Source organism: Odontesthes bonariensis, chromosome 14 (genome assembly GCF_027942865.1).
Source record: "Odontesthes bonariensis isolate fOdoBon6 chromosome 14, fOdoBon6.hap1, whole genome shotgun sequence".
NCBI classification, from domain to species: domain Eukaryota; kingdom Metazoa; phylum Chordata; class Actinopteri; order Atheriniformes; family Atherinopsidae; genus Odontesthes; species Odontesthes bonariensis.
In genome coordinates this window covers 244,493-268,225 of record NC_134519.1, presented here as the reverse complement: position 1 = coordinate 268,225, position 23,733 = coordinate 244,493, and the positions used below count along the sequence as shown (strand labels likewise).

General features: G+C 46.3%; 1 protein-coding gene across 1 annotated transcript in view; it reads right to left on the bottom strand.

Annotated features, from left to right (window-relative positions):
• dnajc1 (DnaJ (Hsp40) homolog, subfamily C, member 1) overlaps positions 1 to 23,733 on the bottom strand; it is a 64,551-nt gene that overhangs the window by 2,996 nt on the left and 37,822 nt on the right. The window contains exons 2-10 of the mRNA XM_075482444.1: positions 19,320 to 19,421; positions 17,506 to 17,552; positions 17,273 to 17,438; positions 17,108 to 17,196; positions 15,542 to 15,635; positions 15,214 to 15,298; positions 14,647 to 14,810; positions 11,236 to 11,355; positions 11,050 to 11,098 (exon numbers count right to left, since the gene is read on the bottom strand). Coding sequence (XP_075338559.1) covers positions 11,050 to 11,098; positions 11,236 to 11,355; positions 14,647 to 14,810; positions 15,214 to 15,298; positions 15,542 to 15,635; positions 17,108 to 17,196; positions 17,273 to 17,438; positions 17,506 to 17,552; positions 19,320 to 19,421 — 916 coding nt within the window. The remainder of the gene's footprint in view (positions 1 to 11,049; positions 11,099 to 11,235; positions 11,356 to 14,646; positions 14,811 to 15,213; positions 15,299 to 15,541; positions 15,636 to 17,107; positions 17,197 to 17,272; positions 17,439 to 17,505; positions 17,553 to 19,319; positions 19,422 to 23,733) is intronic.

Here is a 23,733-nt window from a genome sequence, read left to right as displayed (position 1 = left end):
CAGCAGAACCTAACGGTAGAACCTAACAGTAGAACCTAACAGCAGAACCTAACAGCAGAACCTAACGGTAGAACCTAACAGCAGAACCTAACAGTAGAACCTAACAGCAGAACCTAACAGCAGAACCTAACAGTAGAACCTAACGGCAGAACCTAACAGTAGAACCTAACGGCAGAACCTAACGGCAGAACCTAACAGCAGAACCTAACGGTAGAACCTAACGGTAGAACCTAACAGCAGAACCTAACAGCAGAACCTAACGGTAGAACCTAACAGCAGAACCTAACAGCAGAACCTAACGGCAGAACCCTACTGATACCATCACCTAACAGCAGAACCTAACAGTAGAACCCTACTGATACCATCACCTAACAGCAGAACCTAACAGCAGAACCTAACAGTAGAACCCTACTGATACCATCACCTAACAGCAGAAACTAACAGCAGAACCTAACAGTAGAACCTAACAGCAGAACCTAACAGCAGAACCTAACGGCAGAACCTAACAGTAGAACCTAACAGCAGAACCTAACAGCAGAACCTAACAGCAGAACCTTACTGATACCATCACCTAACAGCAGAACCTAACAGCAGAACCTAACAGTAGAACCCTACTGATACCATCACCTAACAGCAGAAACTAACAGCAGAACCTAACAGTAGAACCTAACAGCAGAACCTAACAGCAGAACCTAACGGCAGAACCTAACAGTAGAACCTAACAGCAGAACCTAATGGTAGAACCTAACAGCAGAACCTAACAGCAGAACCTAACGGCAGAACCCTACTGATACCATCACCTAACAGCAGAACCTAACAGCAGAACCTAACAGTAGAACCTAACAGTAGAACCCTACTGATACCATCACCTAACAAAAGAACATAACAGCAGAACCTAACAGTAGAACCCTACTGATACCATCACCTAACAGCAGAACCTAACAGTAGAACCTAACGGCAGAACCTAACGGCAGAACCTAACAGCAGAACCTAACGGTAGAACCTAACAGCAGAACCTAACAGCAGAACCTAACGGCAGAACCCTACTGATACCATCACCTAACAGCAGAACCTAACAGCAGAACCTAACAGTAGAACCTAACAGCAGAACCTAACGGTAGAACCTAACAGCAGAACCTAACAGCAGAACCTAACGGTAGAACCTAACAGCAGAACCTAACAGCAGAACCTAACAGCAGAACCTAACAGCAGAACCTAACAGTAGAACCTAACAGTAGAACCCTACTGATACCATCACCTAACAGCAGAACCTAACAGCAGAACCTAACAGCAGAACCTAACGGTAGAACCTAACAGTAGAACCTAACAGTAGAACCCTACTGATACCATCACCTAACAGTAGAACCTAACAGCAGAACCTAACAGCAGAACCTAACGGTAGAACCTAACAGTAGAACCTAACAGCAGAACCTAACAGCAGAACCTAACAGCAGAACCTAACGGCAGAACCCTACTGATACCATCACCTAACAGCAGAACCTAACAGCAGAACCTAACAGTAGAACCTAACAGTAGAACCCTACTGATACCATCACCTAACAGCAGAACCTAACAGCAGAACCTAACAGTAGAACCCTACTGATACCATCACCTAACAGCAGAACCTAACAGTAGAACCTAACGGCAGAACCTAACGGCAGAACCTAACAGCAGAACCTAACGGTAGAACCTAACAGTAGAACCTAACGGCAGAACCCTACTGATACCATCACCTAACAGCAGAACCTAACAGCAGAACCTAACAGTAGAACCTAACAGCAGAACCTAACAGTAGAACCTAACAGTAGAACCTAACAGCAGAACCTAACAGTAGAACCTAACAGCAGAACCTAACGGCAGAACCCTACTGATACCATCACCTAACAGCAGAACCTAACAGCAGAACCTAACAGTAGAACCTAACGGCAGAACCTAACAGCAGAACCTAACGGTAGAACCTAACAGTAGAACCTAACAGCAGAACCTAACGGTAGAACCTAACAGCAGAACCTAACAGCAGAACCTAACGGCAGAACCCTACTGATACCATCACCTAACAGCAGAACCTAACAGCAGAACCTAACAGTAGAACCTAACAGTAGAACCCTACTGATACCATCACCTAACAGCAGAACCTAACAGCAGAACCTAACAGTAGAACCCTACTGATACCATCACCTAACAGCAGAACCTAACAGCAGAACCTAACAGTAGAACCTAACAGCAGAACCTAACGGTAGAACCTAACAGTAGAACCCTACTGATACCATCACCTAACAGCAGAACCTAACAGCAGAACCTAACGGTAGAACCTAACAGCAGAACCTAACAGCAGAACCTAACAGCAGAACCTAACGGTAGAACCTAACAGCAGAACCTAACAGCAGAACCTAACGGCAGAACCCTACTGATACCATCACCTAACAGCAGAACCTAACAGCAGAACCTAACAGCAGAACCTAACAGTAGAACCTAACAGTAGAACCCTACTGATACCATCACCTAACAGCAGAACCTAACAGCAGAACCTAACAGTAGAACCTAACAGTAGAACCTAACAGCAGAACCTAACAGTAGAACCTAACAGTAGAACCTAACAGCAGAACCTAACAGCAGAACCTAACAGTAGAACCTAACAGTAGAACCCTACTGATACCATCACCTAACAGCAGAACCTAACAGTAGAACCTAACAGTAGAACCCTACTGATACCATCACCTAACAGTAGAACCTAACAGCAGAACCTAACAGTAGAACCCTACTGATACCATCACCTAACAGCAGAACCTAACAGTAGAACCTCACAGTAGAACCCAACAGCAGAACCTAACAGTAGAACTTAACAGTAGAACCTAACAGCAGAACCTAACAGTAGAACTTAACAGTAGAACCTAACAGCAGAACCTAACAGTAGAACCTAACAGCAGAACCTAACAGTAGAACCTAACAGCAGAACCTAACAGTAGAACCTAACAGCAGAACCTAACAGTAGAACCTAACAGCAGAACCCTACTGATACCATCACCTAACAGCAGAACCTAACAGTAGAACTTAACAGTAGAACCTAACAGCAGAACCTAACAGTAGAACTTAACAGTAGAACCTAACAGCAGAACCTAACAGCAGAACCTAACAGTAGAACCTAACAGTAGAACCTAACAGCAGAACCTAACAGTAGAACCCTACTGATACCATCACCTAACAGTAGAACCTAACAGCAGAACCCTACTGATACCATCACCTAACAGTAGAACCCTACTGATACCATCACCTAACAGCAGAACCTAACAGCAGAACCTAACAGTAGAACCTAACAGCAGAACCTAACAGTAGAACCCAACAGCAGAACCTAACAGTAGAACTTAACAGTAGAACCTAACAGTAGAACCTAACAGCAGAACCTAACAGTAGAACTTAACAGTAGAACCTAACAGCAGAACCTAACAGTAGAACCTAACAGCAGAACCTAACAGTAGAACCTAACAGTAGAACCTAACAGTAGAATCTAACAGCAGAACCCTACTGATACCATCACCTAACAGCAGAACCTAACAGTAGAACTTAACAGTAGAACCTACCAGCAGAACCTAACAGTAGAACTTAACAGTAGAACCTAACAGCAGAACCTAACAGCAGAACCTAACAGTAGAACCTAACAGTAGAACCTAACAGCAGAACCTAACAGTAGAACCCTACTGATACCATCACCTAACAGCAGAAACTAACAGCAGAACCTAACAGTAGAACCTAACAGCAGAACCTAACAGCAGAACCTAACGGCAGAACCTAACAGTAGAACCTAACAGCAGAACCTAACAGCAGAACCTAACAGTAGAACCCTACTGATACCATCACCTAACAGCAGAACCTAACAGCAGAACCTAACAGCAGAACCTAACGGTAGAACCTAACAGTAGAACCTAACAGCAGAACCTAATGGTAGAACCTAACAGCAGAACCTAACAGCAGAACCTAACGGCAGAACCCTACTGATACCATCACCTAACAGCAGAACCTAACAGCAGAACCTAACAGTAGAACCTAACAGCAGAACCTAACGGTAGAACCTAACAGCAGAACCTAACAGCAGAACCTAACGGTAGAACCTAACAGCAGAACCTAACAGCAGAACCTAACAGCAGAACCTAACAGCAGAACCTAACAGTAGAACCTAACAGTAGAACCCTACTGATACCATCACCTAACAGCAGAACCTAACAGCAGAACCTAACGGTAGAACCTAACGGTAGAACCTAACAGTAGAACCTAACAGCAGAACCTAATGGTAGAACCTAACAGCAGAACCTAACAGCAGAACCTAACGGCAGAACCCTACTGATACCATCACCTAACAGCAGAACCTAACAGCAGAACCTAACAGTAGAACCTAACAGTAGAACCCTACTGATACCATCACCTAACAGCAGAACCTAACAGCAGAACCTAACAGTAGAACCCTACTGATACCATCACCTAACAGCAGAACCTAACAGTAGAACCTAACGGCAGAACCTAACGGCAGAACCTAACGGTAGAACCTAACAGTAGAACCTAACAGCAGAACCTAACGGCAGAACCTAACAGCAGAACCTAACGGCAGAACCCTACTGATACCATCACCTAACAGCAGAACCTAACAGCAGAACCTAACAGTAGAACCTAACGGCAGAACCTAACAGCAGAACCTAACGGTAGAACCTAACAGTAGAACCTAACAGCAGAACCTAACGGTAGAACCTAACAGCAGAACCTAACAGCAGAACCTAACGGCAGAACCCTACTGATACCATCACCTAACAGCAGAACCTAACAGCAGAACCTAACAGTAGAACCTAACAGTAGAACCCTACTGATACCATCACCTAACAGCAGAACCTAACAGCAGAACCTAACAGTAGAACCCTACTGATACCATCACCTAACAGCAGAACCTAACAGCAGAACCTAACAGTAGAACCTAACAGCAGAACCTAACGGTAGAACCTAACAGTAGAACCCTACTGATACCATCACCTAACAGCAGAACCTAACGGTAGAACCTAACAGTAGAACCTAACAGCAGAACCTAACAGCAGAACCTAACGGTAGAACCTAACAGCAGAACCTAACAGCAGAACCTAACGGCAGAACCCTACTGATACCATCACCTAACAGCAGAACCTAACAGCAGAACCTAACAGTAGAACCTAACAGTAGAACCCTACTGATACCATCACCTAACAGCAGAACCTAACAGTAGAACCTAACAGTAGAACCCTACTGATACCATCACCTAACAGTAGAACCTAACAGCAGAACCTAACAGTAGAACCTAACAGCAGAACCTAACAGCAGAACCTAACGGTAGAACCTAACAGCAGAACCTAACAGCAGAACCTAACGGCAGAACCCTACTGATACCATCACCTAACAGCAGAACCTAACAGCAGAACCTAACAGTAGAACCTAACAGTAGAACCCTACTGATACCATCACCTAACAGCAGAACCTAACAGTAGAACCTAACAGTAGAACCCTACTGATACCATCACCTAACAGCAGAACCTAACAGCAGAACCTAACAGTAGAACCTAACAGCAGAACCTAACAGTAGAACCCAACAGCAGAACCTAACAGTAGAACTTAACAGTAGAACCTAACAGTAGAACCTAACAGCAGAACCTAACAGTAGAACTTAACAGTAGAACCTAACAGCAGAACCTAACAGTAGAACCTAACAGCAGAACCTAACAGTAGAACCTAACAGTAAAACCTAACAGTAGAATCTAACAGCAGAACCCTACTGATACCATCACCTAACAGCAGAACCTAACAGTAGAACTTAACAGTAGAACCTAACAGCAGAACCTAACAGTAGAACTTAACAGTAGAACCTAACAGCAGAACCTAACAGCAGAACCTAACAGTAGAACCTAACAGTAGAACCTAACAGCAGAACCTAACAGTAGAACCCTACTGATACCATCACCTAACAGTAGAACCTAACAGCAGAACCCTACTGATACCATCACCTAACAGTAGAACCTAACAGCAGAACCTAACAGCAGAACCTAACAGTAGAACCTAACAGCAGAACCTAACAGCAGAACTTAACAGTAGAACCTAACAGCAGAACCTAACAGCAGAACCTAACAGCAGAACCTAACAGTAGAACCCTACTGATACCATCACCTAACAGCAGAACCTAACAGTAGAACCTAACAGCAGAACCCTAATGATACCATCACCTAACAGCAGAACCTAACAGTAGAACCTAACAGTAGAACCTAACAGTAGAACCTAACAGCAGAACCTAACAGTAGAACCTAACAGCAGAACCTAACAGTAGAACCTAACAGCAGAACCTAACAGCAGAACCTAACGGCAGAACCTAACGGCAGAACCTAACGGCAGAACCTAACAGTAGAACCTAACAGCAGAACCTAACAGCAGAACCTAACAGTAGAACCTAACAGCAGAACCTAACAGCAGAACCTAACAGTAGAACCTAACGGCAGAACCTAACAGCAGAACCTAACAGTAGAACTTAACAGTAGAACCTAACAGCAGAACCTAACAGTAGAACCTAACAGTAGAACCTAACAGCAGAACCTAACAGTAGAACCTAACAGCAGAACCTAACAGTAGAACCTAACAGTAGAATCTAACAGCAGAACCCTACTGATACCATCACCTAACAGCAGAACCTAACAGTAGAACTTAACAGTAGAACCTAACAGCAGAACCTAACAGTAGAACTTAACAGTAGAACCTAACAGCAGAACCTAACAGCAGAACCTAACAGTAGAACCTAACAGTAGAACCTAACAGCAGAACCTAACAGTAGAACCCTACTGATACCATCACCTAACAGTAGAACCTAACAGCAGAACCCTACTGATACCATCACCTAACAGTAGAACCTAACAGCAGAACCTAACAGCAGAACTTAACAGTAGAACCTAACAGCAGAACCTAACAGTAGAACCTAACAGTAGAACCTAACAGCAGAACCTAACAGCAGAACCTAACAGCAGAACTTAACAGTAGAACCTAACAGCAGAACCTAACAGCAGAACCTAACAGCAGAACTTAACAGCAGAACCTAACAGCAGAACCTAACAGTAGAACCCTACTGATACCATCACCTAACAGCAGAACCTAACAGTAGAACCTAACAGTAGAACCTAACAGCAGAACCTAACAGCAGAACCTAACAGCAGAACCTAACAGTAGAACCTAACAGCAGAACCCTAATGATACCATCACCTAACAGCAGAACCTAACAGTAGAACTTAACAGTAGAACCTAACAGTAGAACTTAACAGTAGAACCTAACAGCAGAACCTAACAGCAGAACCTAACAGTAGAACCTAACAGCAGAACCTAACAGTAGAACCTAACAGTAGAACCTAACAGCAGAACCTAACAGCAGAACCTAACAGTAGAACCCTACTGATACCATCACCTAACAGTAGAACCTAACAGCAGAACCCTACTGATACCATCACCTAACAGTAGAACCTAACAGCAGAACCTAACAGCAGAACTTAACAGTAGAACCTAACAGCAGAACCTAACAGTAGAACCTAACAGTAGAACCTAACAGCAGAACCTAACAGCAGAACCTAACAGCAGAACCTAACAGCAGAACTTAACAGTAGAACCTAACAGCAGAACCTAACAGCAGAACCTAACAGCAGAACTTAACAGCAGAACCTAACAGCAGAACCTAACAGCAGAACCTAACAGTAGAACCCTACTGATACCATCACCTAACAGCAGAACCTAACAGTAGAACCTAACAGTAGAACCTAACAGCAGAACCTAACAGCAGAACCTAACAGCAGAACCTAACAGCAGAACCCTAATGATACCATCACCTAACAGCAGAACCTAACAGTAGAACTTAACAGTAGAACCTAACAGTAGAACTTAACAGTAGAACCTAACAGCAGAACCTAACAGCAGAACCTAACAGTAGAACCTAACAGCAGAACCTAACAGTAGAACCTAACAGTAGAACCTAACAGCAGAACCTAACAGCAGAACCTAACAGTAGAACCCTACTGATACCATCACCTAACAGTAGAACCTAACAGCAGAACCCTACTGATACCATCACCTAACAGTAGAACCTAACAGCAGAACCTAACAGCAGAACTTAACAGTAGAACCTAACAGCAGAACCTAACAGTAGAACCTAACAGTAGAACCTAACAGCAGAACCTAACAGCAGAACCTAACAGCAGAACTTAACAGTAGAACCTAACAGCAGAACCTAACAGCAGAACCTAACAGCAGAACTTAACAGCAGAACCTAACAGAAGAACCTAACAGCAGAACCTAACAGTAGAACCCTACTGATACCATCACCTAACAGCAGAACCTAACAGTAGAACCTAACAGCAGAACCTAACAGCAGAACCTAACAGCAGAACCTAACAGCAGAACCTAACAGCAGAACCTAACAGTAGAACCTAACAGTAGAACCTAACAGCAGAACCCTAATGATACCATCACCTAACAGCAGAACCTAACAGCAGAACCTAACAGCAGAACCTAACAGTAGAACCTAACAGCAGAACCTAACAGCAGAACCTAACAGTAGAACCTAACAGTAGAACCTAACAGCAGAACCTAACAGTAGAACCCTACTGATACCATCACCTAACAGTAGAACCTAACAGCAGAACCCTACTGATACCATCACCTAACAGTAGAACCTAACAGCAGAACCCTACTGATACCATCACCTAACAGTAGAACCTAACAGCAGAACCCTACTGATACCATCACCTAACAGTAGAACCTAACAGCAGAACCTAACAGCAGAACCTAACAGCAGAACCTAACAGCAGAACCTAACAGTAGAACCTAACAGCAGAACCTAACAGTAGAACCCTACTGATACCATCACCTAACAGTAGAACCTAACAGCAGAACCCTACTGATACCATCACCTAACAGTAGAACCTAACAGCAGAACCCTACTGATACCATCACCTAACAGCAGAACCTAACAGCAGAACCTAACGGCAGAACCTAACGGCAGAACTTAACAGTAGAACCTAACAGCAGAACCTAACAGCAGAACCTAACAGTAGAACCTAACAGCAGAACCTAACAGTAGAACCTAACAGTAGAACCTAACAGCAGAACCTAACAGCAGAACCTAACAGTAGAACCCTACTGATACCATCACCTAACAGTAGAACCTAACAGCAGAACCCTACTGATACCATCACCTAACAGTAGAACCTAACAGCAGAACCTAACAGCAGAACTTAACAGTAGAACCTAACAGCAGAACCTAACAGTAGAACCTAACAGTAGAACCTAACAGCAGAACCTAACAGCAGAACCTAACAGCAGAACTTAACAGTAGAACCTAACAGCAGAACCTAACAGCAGAACCTAACAGCAGAACTTAACAGCAGAACCTAACAGAAGAACCTAACAGCAGAACCTAACAGTAGAACCCTACTGATACCATCACCTAACAGCAGAACCTAACAGTAGAACCTAACAGCAGAACCTAACAGCAGAACCTAACAGCAGAACCTAACAGCAGAACCTAACAGCAGAACCTAACAGTAGAACCTAACAGTAGAACCTAACAGCAGAACCCTAATGATACCATCACCTAACAGCAGAACCTAACAGCAGAACCTAACAGCAGAACCTAACAGTAGAACCTAACAGCAGAACCTAACAGCAGAACCTAACAGTAGAACCTAACAGTAGAACCTAACAGCAGAACCTAACAGTAGAACCCTACTGATACCATCACCTAACAGTAGAACCTAACAGCAGAACCCTACTGATACCATCACCTAACAGTAGAACCTAACAGCAGAACCCTACTGATACCATCACCTAACAGTAGAACCTAACAGCAGAACCCTACTGATACCATCACCTAACAGTAGAACCTAACAGCAGAACCTAACAGCAGAACCTAACAGCAGAACCTAACAGCAGAACCTAACAGTAGAACCTAACAGCAGAACCTAACAGTAGAACCCTACTGATACCATCACCTAACAGTAGAACCTAACAGCAGAACCCTACTGATACCATCACCTAACAGTAGAACCTAACAGCAGAACCCTACTGATACCATCACCTAACAGCAGAACCTAACAGCAGAACCTAACGGCAGAACCTAACGGCAGAACCTAACGGTAGAACCTAACGGTGGAACCTAACGGTAGAACCTAACAGTAGAACCTAACATTAGAACCTAACAGCAGAACCTAACAGTAGAACCTAACAGCAGAACCTAACAGTAGAACCTAACAGCAGAACCTAACGGCAGAACCTAACGGCAGAACCTAACGGCAGAACCTAACGGTGGAACCTAACGGTAGAACCTAACATTAGAACCTAACGGTAGAACCTAACATTAGAACTTAACGGTAGAACCTAACGGTAGAACCTAACAGTAGAACCTAACATTAGAACCTAACGGTAGAACCTAACGGCAGAACCTAACAGTAGAACCTAACAGTAGAACCTAACAGCAGAACCCTACTGATACCATCACCTAACAGCAGAACCTAACAGTAGAACTTAACAGCAGAACCTAACAGCAGAACCTAACAGCAGAACCTAACAGCAGAACCTAACAGCAGAACCCAACAGCAGAACCCTACTGATACCATCACCTAACAGCAGAACCTAACAGCAGAACCTAACAGTAGAACCTAACGGCAGAACCTAACAGTAGAACCTAACAGTAGAACCTAACAGCAGAACCTAACGGCAGAACCTAACAGCAGAACCTAACAGCAGAACCTAACAGTAGAACCTAACGGCAGAACCTAACGGCGGAACCTAACAGTAGAACCTAACAGCAGAACCTAATGGCAGAACCTAACAGTAGAACCTAACGGCAGAACCTAACGGCGGAACCTAACGGTGGAACCTAACGGTGGAACCTAACATTAGAACCTAACGGTAGAACCTAACATTAGAACTTAACGGTAGAACCTAACGGTAGAACCTAACATTAGAACTTAACGGTAGAACCTAACGGTAGAACTATGGACCATAAAACCAGTTTACCTGAGGTATGGCTCACGCTGTCTTTCACCTGTTTGACTTTAGTCGTCACCTGTCAAAGAGAAGGCATTCAGTATGAGGTATTTAAGGTTCTGAGAGGGAGGTCTGTTTCATAAGTCCAGAACCAGCAGAAGGACCAGGACCAGGAGCAGTCCAGAAGGTCCACAGAACTATGTAAAACAGACTTACATCAGTCACTGATCGCCCCAGTTCATGAGCTATCTTCTCCCATCGGCCTGGGGTTCCGCCTGGGACTTTTACCATCAACCTGCTGAGGAGGCTCAACTCATCCTCGTTCCAGTCTGCAGCCTGAGGGCAGAAAGGAGATGGGCTTAGGACAGGGCGAAATCTGAGGACACCCTGTCCTATTCAAGAAGGTAACACTGGCAGAAAGGAGATGGGCTTAGGACAGGGGCTTAGGACAGGGGGAAATCTGAGGACACACTGGCCCTCATTTATCAAGCCGTCGTAGAAAGCATCATATATATGAGCGGAGAACTCGTCGTACGCAGAGGCTCAAGTGAGATTTACAGAACATGCGTACCACACCAATCCCATCGTAAAACCGAGCGGCTGTTGATAAATCCGGCGGTCGAAATCCATCGTAATGATCCTAACCACGCCTTCTACAAAAAGGGGGCTGAGAGGCCGCATCTCTAGAATTTGCGACATGGATAGACGAAAGGCGGCAAAGAAACGCTGTCAACACTGTTGACAGCTGGGACGGCTGTCAACAGCGTTGGTGATGTAAGTCGCAGACCGGACGAGTTATGCATTTTCCCCTACTGTGATGGTCAATAAAATGTGATAAACTCCAGATTAAATGAAATCTAAAATTGAACGATGTTTTACTTTTTCTCCAATAAGATCAGGAAGAAGTGGTCCGATATGAAATTGGCCAAAAAAAGAAGGTCGCAGCTCTCCGACGCAGCATGTCACAAAAGGGGGGGGGGGGGGGTCCGATCCAGGTTTGGATTTGAGTGCCTTGGAGGAGAGGGTGGCTGGCGTGATCGGAGCTACGTCCTCATCGGGCGTGCCAGGGAGACTTGACACTGATGCGCCCTAGAGCTCGAGAATGGTAAGAATGACTGCACACCCAAGACGTTTAAATAAAACAGTTGCTTTAATATTCAACACAAATGAGGTTCCTAATCAAACTAATATTTTTCATTCACAGATGAATCCGAAGTGGCATCCGGGCAACCTGACCCGCGCGACGAATACGCGGCCCCGTCAACATCCGAAGCCTCAGGCTACTGCCCCCCGGTCTGCAGCGTCACACCGGCCAGCCGTGTTGACCACAGAGGTCCTAGAAAGACAAACAGAGATCGTGAAGTGGATGATGGCTTTAACACACACCATGCAATATATCGACAGTACATTGAAAGACATAAATGAAACACTGAAGTCACAGAATAAATGCTGAAAGAAATCGTTGTTCTCCTTTCTTTTTTCCTTGAATAACAGAATGCTTACCAAAAGTCAGAATCGCTGAATAAGTTCCTCTCTCCTCCTGAGCGCTCTTGGCTGTGCAGGCTGGTGGTAGGGATCTCTGGGTACGGGGTCCTCTGGATGTATATCTGGAAATGGCACTCCATTTTTTTGGGCAATGTTATGGAGAAGCCCGCATGCAATAATAATATTGCATACCTTTTCGGGAGTATAGGGTTCCCCCCGCAGCCGAGAGACAGATCCAGCTTTAGGAGCCATATACACCTCTCCACAGTGGCACGCGTGCGCGTATGCGCAGTGTTAAAGCACCTCTCCTGTTCGGTGTGAGGGGGCGCGGTTGAATAATGAGCCATCACTCTTCCAATTACGGAGTTGTACTTGTTTAATTTATTTAATTTGCGTTTATGTTTATATTTATGTTGAAGTCAAATAAAACATGGGCCTTCTTTAAAGTGATAAGTCTGTAATTTTAACCTATAGGGATTTGTTGCGACTCCTGAGCACGCACTAGTGACGCTGCTGTATTGCAGTCACCGCAAGTCAAAATGGAAAAGTGCGTACACCGGCCTCCGGCGATTTCATCTTTCCTGCGTTCACGATGGATTTGATAAATGCCAACCTTTGCGCAGAAAAGAACGTACACACGACCTACGCACGTTTTTCGTCTTACGCAAGTTTGATAAATGAGGGCCACTGTCCTATTCAAGAAGGTAACACTGGCATAAAGGAGATGGGCTTAGGACAGGGGCTTAGGACAGGGGCTTAGGACAGGGGCTTAGGACAGGGCGAAATCTGAGAACACCCTGTCCTATTCAAGAAGGTAACCCTGGCATAAAGGAGATAGGCTTAGGACAGGGGGAAATCTGAGGACACACCGTCCTATTCAAGAAGGTAACACTGGCATAAAGGAGATGGGCTTAGGACAGGGCGAAATCTGAGAACACCCTGTCCTATTCAAGAAGGTAACACTGGCATAAAGGAGATGGGCTTAGGACAGGGGGAAATCTGAGGACACACCGTCCTATTCAAGAAGGTAACACTGGCATAAAGGAGATGGGCTTAGGACAGGGGGAAATCCGAGGACACCCTGTCCTATTCAAGAAGGTAACACTGGCATAAAGGAGATGGGCTTAGGACAGGGGGAAATCCGAGGACACACTGTCCTATTCAAGAAGGTAACACTGACATAAAGGAGATGGGCTTAGGACAGAAAGGAGATGGGCTTAGGACAGGGCGAAATCTGAGGACACCCTGTCCTATTCAAGAAGGTAACGCTGACATAAAGGAGATGGGCTTAGGACAGGGCGAAATCTAAGGACACCCTGTCCTATTCAAGAAGGTAACGCTGACATAAAGGAGATGGGCTTAGGACAGGGCGAAATCTAAGGACACCCTGTCCTATTCAAGAAGGTAACACTGGCATAAAGAACTGCTTTACGTTAAATCTAATGGCAAGTATCATTTTTCTCTAAGACTTCAATGGAGTGACCTCAACTTAAGGAAGTCACCTCGCCCGGAAAAGGGAACCCCCACTAACCCTAACCCTCAACTTAAGGAAGTCACCTCGCCCAGAAAAGGGAACCCCCACTAACCCTAACCCTCAAATTAAGGAAGTCACCTCGCCCAGAAAAGGGAACCCCCACTAACCCTAACCCTCAACTTAAGGAAGTCACCTCGCCCGGAAAAGGGAACCCCCACTAACCCTAACCCTCAACTTAAGGAAGTCACCTCGCCCAGAAAAGGGAACCCCCACTAACCCTAACCCTCAACTTAAGGAAGTCACCTCGCCCGGAAAAGGGAACCCCCACTAACCCTAACCCTCAACTTAAGGAAGTCACCTCGCCCAGAAAAGGGAACCCCCACTAACCCTAACCCTCAACTTAAGGAAGTCACCTCGCCCAGAAAAGGGAACCCCCACTAACCCTAACCCTCAACTTAAGGAAGTCACCTCGCCCAGAAAAGGGAACCCCCACTAACCCTAACTCACTGGGAACGCCTTGGGATCCCCGAAGAGGAGCTGCAGAGCGTCCCTGGGGATAGGGATGTCTAGGTTTCCCTCCTGGACCGGTTGCCTCTGCGACTCGGACCTCGAAGGTAATAATTGAATAGATTGATTTTACTCAGTGCTGCTGATCAATAACTTCAGACCTTTTTCTTGGCTGCTCTGCGGTTCTGTAGCCAGTCATCCATCTGGTCTTCGATCTCCTCAATGGATGTGGTCTGGTCGTAATTCTGGTAGTTTGGATTCTCTGAAGAAGCCTTGTATACAGGAAACTCCACTTTGGGCTTCTTGACCTTGGGCCTCTTTTCTCCTACAAAGATGGAAGCAGCAGAGCAGATCAAAGTGATGAGATCAGTTATTCAATTCATTTTTATTTATATAGCACCAAATACAACAAATGTCATCTCAAGGCACTTAGATAATAAAGTCCAATTCAAGCCAATTGGAATTCAATTCATTGTAATCATAATTATTCATAAAATAATCCAATTAGTTCATATAGAGCCAATTCAAAAACAATTTCCTAACTAAGGAAACCAACAGATTGCACTGAAAACTTTTTCTTTTTCGGTCCAATCTCCCGGCCTGAGCGTGCCTGAGGCGACTGTGGAGAGAAATGACTCCCTTTGAGAGATCAGTTATTGGAACAGACTGATTTCCAATCAAACAAAAGAAGAGAACTACGGAGGTCTGGAAGGAAAATAAAAGTTTACTTGTGGAAGCTTCCTGTTCAGCTTCAGCCTCTTCCTTCAGATGCTGCTTCATCAGCTGGTGGTCTTCATAGTATTGCTTCACCTCCTGGAACACAGAGATCAGAGCTGGCTGTGACACTGAGACAAAAGTGAGAACCAGCCCAGGGTCCAGGGCCAGGGTCAGTGCTGATCAGAGACCAGAGTCAGGACTGAAACCAGGATCAGGACTGATCAGAGACCGGGGTCAGCATCTAAGAGACCAGGATCAGGACTGATACTCTGACCAGAAACAATCATAAACCAGGGTCAGTGCTGATCAGAGACCAGGAACAGGACTGCTCCTGCTTACCTGGACAGTCTGAGGAAGGTTTTTGATGGACAGGTAAAGCCAGATGGTCAGCTTCAGAGGGAGGATGTCCTGCCAGTGAGGTCGCTCCTGATTTCTGAAACAACAAACAAACAGGAACAAACCTAAACAAACAAACAAACAAACAATAACAAACCTAAACAAACAAACAGTAAGAAACAAACAGGAACAAACCTAAACAAACAAACAAACAAACAAACAGTAACAAACCTAAACAAACAAACAAACAAACAAACAGGAACAAACCTAAACAAACAAACAGTAACAAACTAACAGTAACAAACCTAAACAAACAAACAAACAAACAGGAACAAACCTAAACAAACAAACAGGAACAAACCTAAACAAACAAACAGTAACAAACCTAAACAAACAAACAGTAACAAACCTAAACAAACAAACAAACAATAACAAACAAACAAACAAACAGGAACAAACCTAAACAAACAAACAAACAAACTAACAGTAACAAACCTAAACAAACAAACAAACAAACAAACAGGAACAAACCTAAACAAACAAACAGTAACAAACCTAAACAAACAAACAAACAGGAACAAACCTAAACAAACAAACAGTAACAAACCTAAACAAACATAGAGTAACAAACTAACAGTAACAAACCTAAACAAACAAACAAACAAACAGGAACAAACCTAAACAAACAAACAGTAACAAACCTAAACAAACAAACAGGAACAAACCTAAACAAACAAACAGTAACAAACCTAAACAAACAAACAAACAATAACAAACCTAAACAAACATAAACAAACCTAAACAAACAAACAAACAGTAACAAACCTAAACAAACAAACAAACAAACAAACAGGAACAAACCTAAACAAACAAACAGTAACAAACCTAAACAAACAAACAAACAGGAACAAACCTAAACAAACAAACAGTAACAAACCTAAACAAACATAGAGTAACAAACTAACAGTAACAAACCTAAACAAACAAACAAACAAACAGGAACAAACCTAAACAAACAAACAGTAACAAACCTAAACAAACAAACAGGAACAAACCTAAACAAACAAACAGTAACAAACCTAAACAAACAAACAAACAATAACAAACCTAAACAAACATAAACAAACCTAAACAAACAAACAGTAACAAACCTAAACAAACAAACAAACAATAACAAACCTAAACAAACAAACAAACAATAACAAACCTAAACAAACAAACAGGAACAAACATAAACAAACCTAAACAAACAAACAGTAACAAACCTAAACAAACAAACAGGAACACACCTAAACAAACAAACAGTAACAAACAAACAAACAAACAAACAGGAACAAACCTAAACAAACAAACAAACAGTAACAAACCTAAACAAACAAACAAACAAACAATAACAAACCTAAACAAACAAACAGGAACAAACATAAACAAACAAACAAACCTAAACAAACAAACAGTAACACACATAAACAAACAAACAGGAACAAACATAAACAAACAGTAACAAACAAACAGGAACAAACAGGAACAAACCTAAACAAACAAACAAACAAACAGGATGATGTTTACCTTTCTGTTCCCATACACCGGACTTCCTCAGCAGGTCTGGAGCTCAGCTTCTTCTTCTTCTCCTTCTTCTTCTTACTCAGCAGCTCATCCTGGAAACATGCAGTTCAGGTCAGGTGACATCAGGTGACATCAGGAGACTTTCTCTGCTCTGACTGGATGTCTCACCAGCTGTTTCTCCAGGTAGATGGACCAGATGACGGCGTAGTGTCCCACAGTGAGAATGAGGAAGAGGAGGAAACCCAGCTCGGCGTTGCTCATCTTCCTCACTCGTTGGTAGTAGAAGACTGGCTGGCGCCAGTCAGGGAGTCCATTCACCAGGATGTCGTCATATCTGTGAGGACACAGCCGTGAGTCCTGCTCAGGGACCCGGAGCTCTGAAACAAACCGCCCACACTTACCTGCGCCGCCTCTCCTCGTCCTTTAACACCTCATAGATGGCCACCAGCTGCAAACAAACAAACAAAATGTCTGACCTAAAGTAGGAAGAAGACTTCCAGGATCAGTGACTGAGCTGAGCTCCATGAACCCAAAACCAGAGCGTCTCCAAGTCTGAATTTTCTTTCTTCTCTGTGGCCCAAATATTCCATCATTTCATATATAGCCTGATAGTCTTTGGGAAACTGTGAAGGATCTAATGAGTGCAACATCATCTGAAATCATCACTTATCCAAAATGATTGGAATGAATGATCACAAACGTTTAAATAATGGCAGAGACTCCAGTTACATGTGATAAAAATGTGCAGTGGGTTAACTACTGCTTTCTGTTTGTGCTGACGGAGATGAGGGATTAAATAGATCCTGGACCTAAACCTGGTCTGGAGCAGGCGAGCTCCTCAGAATAAATCTCCATGGTAACTGATACCATAACATACCCTACTGCCCCCTGTCCCGCTTTAGAATTGTGCTCTACACATAAAATGGCCTTGTTGTTGTGTCGTTGTTTTTGTGGTGCTGTTGTTGTTGCCATGTTGTTGTTGTGCTGTTGTTGTTGCCATGTTGTTGTTGTGTCGTTTTTGTGGTGCTGTTGTTGTTGCCATGTTGTTGTTGTGCTGTTGTTGTTGTGTCATAGTTGTTGTTGTGGTGTGCCGTTGTTGTTTTGTGGCCATGTTGTTGTGGTGTTGTTCCCATGTTGTTGTGTCGTTAATGTGTTGCCATGTTGTTGTTGTGTCGTTGTTTTTGTGGTGCTGTTGTTGTTGCCATGTTGTTGTTGTGCTGTTGTTGTGGTGTGTCGTTGTTGTTGTGTCGTTGTTGTTGTGCCGTTGTTGTTGTGTCGTTGTTGTTGTGCCGTTGTTGTTGTGCTGTTGTTGTTGTGTCGTTGTTGTTGTGCTGTTGTTGTTGTGTCGTTGTGCTGTTGTTGTTTTGTGGCCATGTTGTTGTGGTATTGTTCCCATGTTGTTGTGTCGTTAATGTGTTGCCATGTTGTTGTGTCGTTGTTTTTGTGGTGCTGTTGTTGTTGCCATGTTGTTGTTGTGCTGTTGTTGTGGTGTGTCGTTGTTGTTGTGCCGTTGTTGTTGTGCTGTTGTTGTTGTGCTGTTGTTGTTGTGTCGTTGTTGTTGTGCCGTTGTTGTTGTGCTGTTGTTGTTGTGTCGTTGTTGTTGTGCTGTTGTTGTTGTGTCGTTGTGCTGTTGTTGTTTTGTGGCCATGTTGTTGTGGTATTGTTCCCATGTTGTTGTGTCGTTAATGTGTTGCCATGTTGTTGTTGTGTCGTTGTTTTTGTGGTGCTGTTGTTGTTGCCATGTTGTTGTTGTGCTGTTGTTGTTGTGTCGTTAATGTGTTCCCATGTTGTTGTTGTGCTGTTGTTGTTGTGCTGTTGTTGTTGTGTCGTTGTTGTTGTGCTGTTGTTGTTGTGTCGTTGTTGTTGTGCTGTTGTTGTTTTGTGGCCATGTTGTTGTTGTTGTTGTTGTTGTGCTGTGACCATGTTGTTGTGGTGTGCCGTTGTTGTTGTGCTGTTGTTGTTTTGTGGCCATGTTGTTGTGGTGTTGTGTCGTTAATGTGTTGCCATGTTGTTGTTGTGTCGTTGTTGTTGTTGTGCTGTTGTTGTTGTGCTGTTGTTGTTGTGTCGTTGTTGTTGTGCTGTTGTTGTTTTGTGGCCATGTTGTTGTTGTTGTTGTTGTGGTGTTGTTCCCATGTTGTTGTGTCGTTAATGTGTTGCCATGTTGTTGTTGTGTTGTTGTTGTTGTTTTTGTTGCTGTGAGTGTTTGTTTTCCAACCTGTCTGAATTGAGTTTCAGCATTTTCATCTTTGTTCTTGTCAGGATGCAGAGAGAGAGACAGCCGGCGGTACGCCTTCTTTATGTCTGCTGCTGATGCATCCTGGGAAAAGGACAGGGGAGAGACAGGTGAGACACAGGCAGGTGAGAGACAGGGGAGAGACAGGTGAGACACAGGCAGGTGAGAGACAGACAGGGGAGAGACAGATAGGTGAGAGGCAGGGGAGAGACAGACAGGTGAGAGACAGATAGGTGAGAGACAGGGGGGAGACAGATAGGTGAGAGACAGGGGAGAGACAGACAGGTGAGAGACAGGCAGGTGAGAGACAGGGGAGAGACAGACAGGTGAGAGACAGACAGGTGAGAGACAGATAGGTGAGAGACAGGGGAGAGACAGGCAGGTGAGAGACAGACAGGTGAGAGACAGATAGGTGAGAGACAGGGGAGAGACAGACAGGTGAGAGACAGATAGGTGAGAGACAGGGGAGAGACAGACAGGTGAGAGACAGGGGAGAGACAGACAGGTGAGAGAAAGATAGGTGAGAGACAGGGGAGAGACAGATAGGTGAGAGACAGGGGAGAGACAGACAGGTGAGAGACAGGCAGGTGAGAGACAGGGGAGAGACAGGCAGGTGAGAGACAGACAGGTGAGAGACAGATAGGTGAGAGGCAGGGGAGAGACAGACAGGTGAGAGACAGATAGGTGAGAGACAGGGGAGAGACAGACAGGTGAGAGACAGATAGGTGAGAGACAGGGGAGAGACAGACAGGTGAGAGACAGATAGGTGAGAGACAGGGGAGAGACAGACAGGTGAGAGACAGATAGGTGAGAGACAGACAGGTGAGAGGCAGACAGGTGAGAGACAGGGGAGAGACAGGCAGGGGAGAGACAGGTGAGACACAGGCAGGGGAGAGACAGGTGAGACACAGGCAGGGGAGAGACAGGGGAGAGACAGACAGGTGAGAGACAGACAGGTGAGAGACAGATAGGTGAGAGACAGACAGGGGAGAGACAGGCAGGGGACAGACAGGCAGGGGAGAGACAGGTGAGACACAGGCAGGGGAGAGACAGGCAGGTGAGAGACAGGCAGGTGAGAGACAGATAGGTGAGAGACATAGGTGAGAGACAGGCAGGGGAGAGACAGGTGAGAGACAGGCAGGGGAGAGACAGGTGAGACACAGGCAGGGGAGAGACAGGTGAGACACAGGCAGGGGAGAGACAGATAGGTGAGAGACAGGGGAGAGACAGGCAGGGGAGAGACAGACAGGGGAGAGACAGATAGGTGAGAGACAGGGGAGAGACAGGCAGGGGAGAGACAGGTGAGACAAAGGCAGGGGAGAGACAGGTGAGACACAGGCAGGGGAGAGACAGACAGGGGAGAGACAGGCAGGTGAGAGACAGACAGGTGAGAGACAGACAGGTGAGAGACAGATAGGTGAGAGACAGACAGGGGAGAGACAGGCAGGGGACAGACAGGCAGGGGAGAGACAGGTGAGACACAGGCAGGGGAGAGACAGGCAGGTGAGAGACAGGCAGGTGAGAGACAGACAGGTGAGAGACAGGTGAGACACAGGCAGGGGAGAGACAGGTGAGACACAGGCAGGGGAGAGACAGGGGAGAGACAGGCAGGTGAGAGACAGACAGGTGAGAGACAGACAGGTGAGAGACAGATAGGTGAGAGGCAGGGGAGAGACAGACAGGTGAGAGACAGATAGGTGAGAGACATAGGTGAGAGACAGGCAGGGGAGAGACAGGTGAGACACAGGCAGGGGAGAGACAGGCAGGTGAGAGACAGACAGGTGAGAGACAGATAGGTGAGAGGCAGGGGAGAGACAGACAGGTGAGAGACAGATAGGTGAGAGACATAGGTGAGAGACAGGCAGGGGAGAGACAGGTGAGACACAGGCAGGGGAGAGACAGGTGAGACACAGGCAGGGGAGAGACAGACAGGGGAGAGACAGATAGGTGAGAGACAGGGGAGAGACAGGCAGGGGAGAGACAGACAGGGGAGAGACAGATAGGTGAGAGACAGGGGAGAGACAGGCAGGGGAGAGACAGGTGAGACACAGGCAGGGGAGAGACAGACAGGGGAGAGACAGATAGGTGAGAGACAGGTGAGACACAGGCAGGGGAGAGACAGGTGAGACAAAGGCAGGGGAGAGACAGGTGAGACACAGGCAGGGGAGAGACAGACAGGGGAGAGACAGGTGAGACACAGGCAGGGGAGAGACAGGCAGGTGAGAGACAGGCAGGTGAGAGACAGGTGAGACACAGGCAGGGGAGAGACAGGGGAGAGACAGGCAGGTGAGACAGACAGGTGAGAGACAGACAGGTGAGAGACAGATAGGTGAGAGGCAGGGGAGAGACAGACAGGTGAGAGACAGATAGGTGAGAGACATAGGTGAGAGACAGGCAGGGGAGAGACAGGTGAGACACAGGCAGGGGAGAGACAGGCAGGTGAGAGACAGACAGGTGAGAGACAGATAGGTGAGAGGCAGGGGAGAGACAGACAGGTGAGAGACAGATAGGTGAGAGACATAGGTGAGAGACAGGCAGGGGAGAGACAGGTGAGACACAGGCAGGGGAGAGACAGGTGAGACACAGGCAGGGGAGAGACCGACAGGGGAGAGACAGATAGGTGAGAGACAGGGGAGAGACAGGCAGGGGAGAGACAGACAGGGGAGAGACAGATAGGTGAGAGACAGGGGAGAGACAGGCAGGGGAGAGACAGGTGAGACACAGGCAGGGGAGAGACAGACAGGGGAGAGACAGATAGGTGAGAGACAGGTGAGACACAGGCAGGGGAGAGACAGACAGGGGAGAGACAGATAGGTGAGACACAGGCAGGGGAGAGACAGGTGAGACACAGGCAGGGGAGAGACAGGCAGGTGAGAGACAGGCAGGTGAGAGACAGACAGGTGAGAGGCAGGGGAGAGACAGACAGGTGAGAGACAGATAGGTGAGAGACAGACAGGGGAGAGACAGGCAGGGGACAGACAGGCAGGGGACAGACAGGCAGGGGACAGACAGGCAGGGGAGAGACAGGTGAGACACAGGCAGGGGAGAGATAGGCAGGGGAGAGACAGACAGGTGAGAGACAGGTGAGACACAGGCAGGTGAGAGGCAGGGGAGAGACAGACAGGGGAGAGACAGGCAGGGGAGAGACAGACAGGTGAGAGACAGGCAGGGGAGAGACAGATAGGTGAGAGACAGACAGGTGAGAGACAGACAGGTGAGAGGCAGGGGAGAGACAGACAGGTGAGAGGCAGGGGAGAGACAGATAGGTGAGAGACAGATAGGTGAGAGACAGACAGGTGAGAGACAGATAGGTGAGAGACAGACAGGTGAGAGACAGATAGGTGAGAGACAGACAGGTGAGAGACAGACAGGTGAGAGGCAGACAGGTGAGAGGCAGACAGGTGAGAGGCAGGGGAGAGACAGACAGGTGAGAGGCAGGGGAGAGAGACAGGTGAGAGGCAGACAGGTGAGAGGAAGGGGAGAGACAGACAGGTGAGAGGCAGGGGAGAGACAGACAGGTGAGAGGCAGGTGAGAGACAGACAGGTGAGAGGCAGACAGGTGAGAGACAGACAGGTGAGAGACAGACAGGTGAGAGGCAGGGGAGAGACAGACAGGTGAGAGACAGACAGGTGAGAGACAGATAGGTGAGAGACAGATAGGTGAGAGGCAGACAGGTGAGAGGCAGACAGGTGAGAGACAGACAGGTGAGAGGCAGACAGGTGAGAGACAGACAGGTGAGAGGCAGACAGGTGAGAGACAGACAGGTGAGAGGCAGACAGGTGAGAGACAGACAGGTGAGAGGCAGGGGAGAGACAGACAGGTGAGAGACAGATAGGTGAGAGGCAGACAGGTGAGAGACAGATAGGTGAGAGACAGACAGGTGAGAGGCAGGGGAGAGACAGACAGGTGAGAGACAGACAGGTGAGAGGCAGACAGGTGAGAGACAGACAGGTGAGAGGCAGGGGAGAGGCAGGGGAGAGACAGACAGGTGAGAGACAGACAGTTGAGAGGCAGGGGAGAGACAGACAGGTGAGAGACAGACAGGTGAGAGGCAGGGGAGAGACAGATAGGTGAGAGACAGACAGGTGAGAGACAGACAGGTGAGAGGCAGGGGAGAGACAGACAGGTGAGAGGCAGGGGAGAGACAGACAGGTGAGAGACAGACAGGTGAGAGGCAGGGGAGAGACAGACAGGTGAGAGACAGACAGGTGAGAGGCAGGGGAGAGACAGATAGGTGAGAGACAGACAGGTGAGAGGCAGGGGAGAGACAGACAGGTGAGAGACAGACAGGTGAGAGGCAGGGGAGAGACAGATAGGTGAGAGACAGATAGGTGAGAGACAGACAGGTGAGAGACAGACAGGTGAGAGGCAGGGGAGAGACAGACAGGTGAGAGG